The sequence below is a fragment of the Pygoscelis adeliae genome, unplaced genomic scaffold, assembly GCF_000699105.1.
Source record: "Pygoscelis adeliae isolate BGI_AS28 unplaced genomic scaffold, ASM69910v1 Scaffold3, whole genome shotgun sequence".
NCBI lineage: Eukaryota > Metazoa > Chordata > Aves > Sphenisciformes > Spheniscidae > Pygoscelis > Pygoscelis adeliae.
The window spans coordinates 411,364-419,796 of NW_008824446.1; the positions used below are offsets into that span (position 1 = coordinate 411,364).

Here is an 8,433-nt window from a genome sequence, read left to right on the forward strand (position 1 = left end):
AGTTGCTGGCGATGAACCCACAACATATGTAAAATTAGTAAATTAAGTTAATCTTGAACCTGATTTTTCTGATGTAGTTAAGACAAAGCAATTAGAAAGCTGGTCTGAAGTTCTACTAACAGGAGATCGTCTGGATTTCAACATGTGCTACTATTAAAAAAAATTTTAAGGCACAATACTACAGCAAGGCATTTGGTAGTACTATTCAGTTTTCAAAGACAGCTTATCTGCCATTTGCACTATAGCTACAGAGGAGTGCTGCTCAACAGAAATTACTCTTCCAGTCATGATGGGCAGTATGAATTACAACCCTGACTACCCCACAGGTCCTCCCTTGCTGGCAGGAGGAAAGCAGCTGGCAGATGGTTGGATACATTACCAACATTTTGGCAAAGACTGTGTGAGACTTGTGAAAGAGCCCTCGAGGGAGAAAACAAGCAGCTGATTACGGGTTGATCACTCACAGAAATACCTCATGTCAGCATGAGTTGCAGCTCAAAAAGTGAGTCTACTTGGGAATAGGGTGAAAGTCACTATCCAAAACACTGTCCCGAAGATGATATAGTAATTCAGACCTTGATTCTAAAGATACTTTTCTTACCTCATTCCCTGTTGACATGACTGCAACCACTGGAAACTTGTTAACTTCTACTTCAGTTACTCCAACAGTTGCTAAGAGACCAATCTCAGATGGACCCATGTGGGTTCCTTTAGCCAGCACACATTCACCTCTTTTAATGTCATGTCCTATAGGTCTGAAAATCATAGCACAGAAAAAAACGAAAGAAAAACAGAATCAGATTTAAAGTATCTTTCCTTGATTAGTCCTGCTCCAGGTAAGGAGTGTCCAGGGATGTTCATTAGTCAGATTGTCAAAATGTCAGTACTACTTAAGGTTAAAAAATGACTATAAAAATCACCGGCCCTTCTATTCCTTACAGAGATTATTTTACTGTTTATAAAGTAGGCTGTTTACAGACCTGATATCTTGGCCTGGTCGAGCCTGCACCAGGATTCGAACCTCTAGTTCTTCAGTGCCCTACAAAAACAAGGAGATCAAATACGGTCAGCTGGGTTATTCAAAGAAGATTAATCAGCTTTAATTTCTCAGAAGTCTACACAGCTTACATTACTCATTACACTGAGACCTTATGGTTTAAGCATCATCATTGTTCCCCTGATCTGGAAGGACCAGCACTGAATACAGTTTTGCCTTCCTTTTTTTATGATCCCTGTGTTTATATACCTTTCCTATGTTACGTCCTATGTTTGTCTGTTGATCTGGTATACTGAGTGGATTCTTTCTACTCCTCTCAGCCAACTGGATCTGCTCGAACATTTTCAAAGATGGCATTTCAAAAAGACCATGAGTCAGACAGGCAATATGCCACTACATCCGCAGAAAGGTGGGAAGAAGCTATGTGCTCTAGCTGTTCAGGATTTTCATGTAGATTCCTATAGTGGAAACTCCTACTTGAGAGCCTTGTACAAATCAGAAAGAGGCTTATTCATCATGTTTATTTACTGTGAAGAAGAGACAGCGGCCTGAAAAGTCTGATGCCTACTTTAATATTTGTGTTGACCTCTTCAGAATTTCAATGGTTTGGTGATTCATTCAATGCCAATAAATGGCACGTGACTTATACTGTTAATATTTAATTTATAAGATCTGCAAGTGGGTTGATGATATATACACTCAGCTTTGAGATACTGCCAGCTTGTCAGTAGCACTAAATCTACGCTTACTTAGACTGGAACAGATTTAGTTTTTACATTATCATGTAGTGCTTCATACTTTACGTACCTCAAAGTTATAAATCAGACACTAATACTACAAGACAAACAGGGCACGTCATTGTCATTTGGAAGTTTTACAGGAACAATAGTGTTGTATAGGACACTGGGACTTGTCTCTTTTCTTAAAGGTGATATGGACTGCATTTTCTGAGTTCAAACTAAGTGCTTTAAACTAAAGGCCCCAAAGTTAAAGTTAATGAACATGTTGTTACAGACTGTGATTCTGTTTACCTATTGTGAAAATGGATAAATTTAAACGCCTGAAAACCAGGAAATGACTAACAAAAACATCAACCCTGAAAAAAAAGATTTCTTACTTTACCACAGTATTTTCAAAATATGCTTTTAATGCAAATTCTGTTTCTTTTACACCTGCTCCTCTTGTATAAGAGAAGAGACTATTTTTGGCTGCTAGTGTCCAAAATGGCTCTGCTGGTGCCCAGGATGTCCTTTTATCTCTGTTATCCCCATCTGAAGCTGTAGAAGACACTTTAGGCTTGTGATAAAAATCTGGGGCAACAGTTAGTCTAAGAATTATTTTATTTTTATGGCACTCTGGGGATGGTTGGCCAGTCATGAAGATTTGAATTTTCCATATCTTTGATAACATTTAAAGATAGCTAGGAAGTTTCTAGGGAATCAAGAGGAGTGCCAATGATACATTTGAGTAATAGAAAAGGTCCTATTTAGGACTCCCGGATCAGGGGAAACAAGAAAAAAAAGGTTTTTGAGGAATTTAGTAATTCCCACACTGTGGGAAGTGTGACTGTGGACAACATGGTGATGTGCAGAGACTTTTATTTATGGAACTGATGGATATCCCAGAATGCTTTAGGAATACAAGACAATTCAAGGTGGCTAGAGGTAGGGCTTGCAGGAAGGTATGGCATTATGCTGAGAACATTTTCCATTTGGTGTGTATCAGGCAGCATTTTTCTTGCTGTGTATTAATATATTTTGATCTATGTCCGAGTGGTTTACTCTGATGGTTGTTAACAGCCAGCATCCATACTGATATACTGATGCTCAGTCTTGATGTAGGATCTGACTCTTGTTTTGGTTGATCACATTGGCCTCCTTTTTCCTACAAGGTGACATAAAAACTCAAAATGAAAAGGGTGTAGACATGTTTTTGCAAGGATCTTTCTCAATGATTGTGCATTTGGCAAGCTGATGAGAATTCTTCTTCCTGCTGGACAGATGTAATTCCTTTCAGGCCTGTGACTTTTACAGTCATTTGGGGAATGCTCGCTATGGTATTTAAGTACTGCTACCACAACTAGAGGTCAAGGAGCTCCTTTTAAAAGTACTCTCTGTTTTTTCAGAAGAACACCTTTCAGATAGTAGAGATTTCATTTCAGTTAAATCTCAGCCCTGAAGGAGTTCTTCACACTAAAAAGAAAAATATTATTGAAATATGTAGCCACCCAGGCACGAAGAAGGAGAGAAAAATAACATCTTAATTAAACTATGCTAATTATTTATGTACAGGATTAGCAGAGTGGCATATTCAAGGACAAGTAGAAACTAGAGTTCTACCTCACACTTATAGGCAGGAAAAGGAAGCTAAAGGTGGCTGACGATTTGCTAAAAATTTGCTAAAAAATTCAGAGTTTAAGCACGTAGCCAAATAATCTGTTCTCGCTGCAGAGGAGAACATGCACAGAAGAAGTGGAATCCAGGAAGACAGTCATCCAAAGAAGAAGCAGAAAATAACAGGTTATCATGTATGTTGCTCTGCAATGGGATAGTCCTCTCATGATGAGGTGGGCAATAGCCACAGAAAACTTGCTCAGTAAGGCTAATGGAATGATTAACAAGGAGTGAAGGCAATGGTGTATTTTATGGAAAGACATAATCTACACATACACATCTGTAACTTCAAAGCAGGACTGACTCAATAAATTCTCTGTTAGGAAGAAGGCCAGCCTAGACAGCTTGCTGACTTCATCAGATGTAAAAATCTATGCATTTACAGTAATAAGGCATGAGAAAGGATCATGAGAGTATGCTTCAGTTTTTGCTGTCTTCATCAGCTTTGAACAGGAGAATTCATCTGCTTACACCCTAGCTGCAATCGCAATGCTAGCATAGAGCTATGGCGAAGTGGAACAGCTTGTCAGAACAGCAGCAGAGGAGCAAAGGCTGATTTGAGCAGAGAACCATGCACACACTTCATTCCAAAACTGAACTTGGAAGTTGTGTCAATAAGCGACATACCTTCTTGCCCTAAAATCTGTCAGATGATGGCAAACATGACGATGGTGTCCTGAAATCACAGCTGGGTAAGTGAAGGTAATGATTCAAAAGGAATTCTCTGAACACAAAGGAAGTCTAAGATGGACTGTTTGGGATACAGTTGTCTACAGACAGCTCCTGTGCTTCATCAAAAAACACATTTTACTCTGTTAAGAAAACTGTGTGTACGGAATTAGTACTACAGTACTCATATTTTTTCTGTGGTATTTTGCAGCATCTGTAAGGTACAGCGTTAATATGATTTATGCTGGAAAATCTGTTCAAATTAAACAGAGTTAAGACTATGTTCTGGGGGAATATGCACCTTGTCCATTTCCTGGTTTTCAGAGGTCTTAAATTCAGTAATTTTCTCATTTTAAAGGAGCACAGAGGTCTATTGGAGAAACTTAGTTATGGTTTAAAAAAATTTGGGGGCACTTACTTCCCTTGTTACATAATAAAAGCCCTTGTTCTAAACATATGTGTTTATTGCAAGGTATGTGGACAAGACATTGTCCAAAATCCACCAAATTCACCTTTGCTGAAATGAGACCAACTCTGATAATACAGAACCATCTTCATAGCATAGTTCAAAATAATCCAAGTCATCCCACGGATTTTGCAGCACTTAAAACAGTTCACTTTCCCACAGAGAATCATATTCAGCTTTACATCAGCGGTAATGCTGCACTGCAATATTTCAATGTATTATTCTGGGATCAATGTGTATTTTAAGAAAACTTTTCCCCTTCTTACTGGGTGAGTTTAGGAGAACTTTTAAAGTCCTAATCTTGCTGAGTTTCAGGATGATCCTGAAATATAAAGAAGATTGCTCTACTGCTAAATGTGAACTCAGTAGAAAAGAAGGAAATATAATGTCTGATTGCCACTACTTTGTATTTTAAAATGTGAATACACTAGGCACTCAAATTGGACTGCAGTTATGGATCTCCAGGAGGCATTTGCCTTTCACTCAAACCATGCTCCCAAATACTTTGGTGTCAGCATTCAACAACTGTGATGAAAAATCAATGTCAGGACAGGTAGGTCTGTGGTACTGTTATCACAGCCTGAAAAAGTGAGTAGAATTGCCACTAGGAACTGATGTGAAAATCCTCAAACTTCTGAGATTAACCGAAGACCTTTTCTGTAGGACTGTCTTTCATACTTACAGGATTGTATCATGAGCGATTTTCTGCTGCACACAAAAAAAGAAAAGAGTTTTAACTTGTGACTCACATCATCCGATTCCCTGATGAGCTCTGTATCTTCCACTTGCACCACTGCATCAGCACCACATGGAATTGGAGCACCAGTTGTAACACGCATTACCTGACCCGGCATCACAGTCTGAGTTGGCTGAAAAATAAACAAACAAAAATTAATTTACTTTTGAAAAGAAAAATCTCAGACCATTTGAACTTTATGGAAGTAATCTGAAAGACTAGAATTCTTATTTGTGGCATGACTCGATATACTGCTAGTGATATCAACAGGTATAAACTCCAATGTATTTAAAGATCATTAGGTCATTGCTTCAGATCTGGATTTTTTTATATGGTCCCATATTAGGTGGCTTCAGATTTCTCCCCTTAGATTTCTATCACAAGAATAACTTTCAGAAGAAGCAATATATGGATACTCTGGTTGGCTCAGAAAAATAACTGGCTCAGAAATATAAGTTAGATGGTGACCTTCTAGAAACTTACATGAGCAAAAAATCGAGTAGTTCTCTGTACACAAATATTTTTGCAGAGTACTCTGGTCCCCAGCATTGAAATTTGCTTTGGTTTGGTTGGGTTTTTGTTCTGTTTTGTTTTACCAGCACACTATATATGGAAAACCAGCAGCTTGTAAGTAAAGTAATATAATCAGCTGCTTCATTTTTAAGCAGATTTCCTCATACTGAGAGACAGCTCAACACTAGTTCACACAGAATATCTATCTTTGTGAGGGGCAGTTTAGCAAAGCCTAAAATTGATAATATTCTACAATTATGTAAAGTCACAGTACATTACAAAGTTTCAGCAGAAGCAATACAAAGAATAGAAAAATATCAGAACAACACGATAGAACAAATGACATGGTTTTAATAAAATTTCTCACCAGGCAGCCTATTTTAATACACATTTTTCAAAGTCCAGAGTAAAACTGCAATTTGACCATAACCACTTAAGAAATAAAAAACTAAAAGAAAAATCTTTCTTAAAAAATGCAACTAAAAGAAGCTGGTATGATGATTGAGATGTCATTGCTGGAATATGAGTGCTTGCTCCCCGCAGCACTTTAGTAAGCCCAACTTATTTAGGCTTTGCTGTTATTAGTGAACGTGTGCTACACACAGATCTACACAGCTGTGATCAGACCAACATATTCTGTACGTGTCACACGCATAATTCATGTGCAGATTGACTCCGTATTCCATATGCAGCATTGGAATATGTCCAGGACTTCTCAGACTGTGATTAGCACGTATTTGATAGCCACCCACAGACCTGCAAGCAGTACTGCCCGAGCACTATTACCTGCTGACGCCCAGCAGTCATTTACTCCATGACTTCTGACAGGAGGCTGTTAGACGTCTATCTGCAAATTCTAGACCGGAGGCCAACGTTTCAGCTGCGCAAAGCTCTGTTTGCCTTGCCCATTCTTCTACTCCATTTCAGCACTGTCATAACCTCTGAAATGTGAGTATTACTTCGAAATGTGTATATTTCAAAGGTTGCTCGTTGGGACAGAAGCCCTAGGGAGAGGCTGGAAAGGGTTTGCACCTGGTTTACCACAGTATCACAGTGACCTATGTATCCCAAGAAACAACTGAGCCTGGAGTTGATTGAATCCTGATCCTTTTCTAAGGGTAACGGAAATATAACATCCTTTGAGAAGAACATAAATAAAATGCTAAAACAAACTGAAAAAAAGATCACACTTGCCAGATGTCATGGTTAGTGTGTTTTTAGGGCAAGATTCATGTTATCCTAAAGTAGGTATCTAAAACAGATGACATAAAAATAATACTTCTTTTTTAAAATGGTATTTATTTCTCACCACTGACTATGCAAGGAGCTGTGGATGAATAGCTGATATGCTGCCATTTATACTGAAGATGCTTAAAAGTGAAAATAATCTTGTCTAGTGTGTTAGTCTGATTTTTATGAAAACAAGTATTACAAAAGGCAAAGCTTATGCCTTGGATTATGGGAGCTCTTTTGCATATTGTTGTAGATATAGTCTATAGGCACATTACAAATAGGTAATATTGTTTTGAACTTTATTTATGTCTATGTATTTATTTCTGTTAATTTACATATTTATGTCATTAGTGACAATTTTTAGAGGAAAAATGTATTGCATAAAAAAATTCTCCCATTTAAAATGTGTTTTTTGGGCGACAAGAACCACAAAGAATACAAAATGTCTAGGACCCTGCCAGGAATCAGTGCCTATGGTGATAAAATACGCTGTAACTATCCATGCTTTTGGAGCTTATTACAAGATATGTTAATTTTTTGAGGTGTAATGATGTGAAACATTTAAACAAATTCATGATACAATAACAATCGCTTTTAGAATTGGTTGCTCATATATTTAATTTCCTTTTTGTCCTTTGAGAATTTGATCAGATTAACTTTATGAACACAAGTCAACCATCAGATTTGTGTGTGAATCTCCAGGGCTGTGTTCTTCTGTGCTAGAGACTATGAAGATAAAGAAATGATTCCTTTTCAGAAAGCATATTAATGTACAACAATTTCACAGAAGCTCTTTTAAAGGCCTTTGAGATCTCACACTTACCTGGAATAGGGCAGTACTGGCTTCTGTCCTTTGCCTTCATCACTGACAATCTATTTAATGTTAGTCGCTGAATAAAAACCAAAAATAATCTATCATTGAGCACAGCCCCCATCTCAGGCATTTTCTCTTGCACATGATTACACCTTTCCTGCATGATTTACAATGACCCATGCTCCTTTCTGTAAAAAGGCCCAAGTTAATGGAAAGGTGAAAAACGTCTGTTTTCCCTCCTATATTATAGCTGGTTAGTCACAGTACCTCTTACAAACGTCTTTAGAAAGTTTTCCAGGAAATGCTAAGCTCCAGCTATGCAAGTCTATAGGAAGAAAATCATTGCTCCCCATGGTTGAGTTTTTCACACAGAGGCCATGTGGATGGCTCATAACGAGTACTCTCAATGTGCCCTAGCCTCCCCAAAGCAGGATAGTGTCTGAAAGTTTTCCTCAATACAAAATAAATAATGGTTGTTAACATAAACACGACCATCTGGAAATGGAATCGGAAAATAATACACAATTTACAAATTGATACAGAAATGTCCAACTTGGCTATACGGCCTCTCTGCAATTCTCGGTCCCATTTTCTTCCTCGCTGCGTAGCTTT

General features: G+C 37.9%; 1 protein-coding gene across 1 annotated transcript in view; it reads right to left on the reverse strand.

Moving 5' to 3' along the window:
- The window catches only part of GPHN (gephyrin), a 211,087-nt gene that overhangs the window by 31,153 nt on the left and 171,501 nt on the right, over positions 1-8,433 (reverse strand). Inside the window, exons 14-16 of the mRNA XM_009321000.1 lie at positions 5,275-5,394; positions 981-1,039; positions 602-755 (exon numbers count right to left, since the gene is read on the reverse strand). Coding sequence (XP_009319275.1) covers positions 602-755; positions 981-1,039; positions 5,275-5,394 — 333 coding nt within the window. The remainder of the gene's footprint in view (positions 1-601; positions 756-980; positions 1,040-5,274; positions 5,395-8,433) is intronic.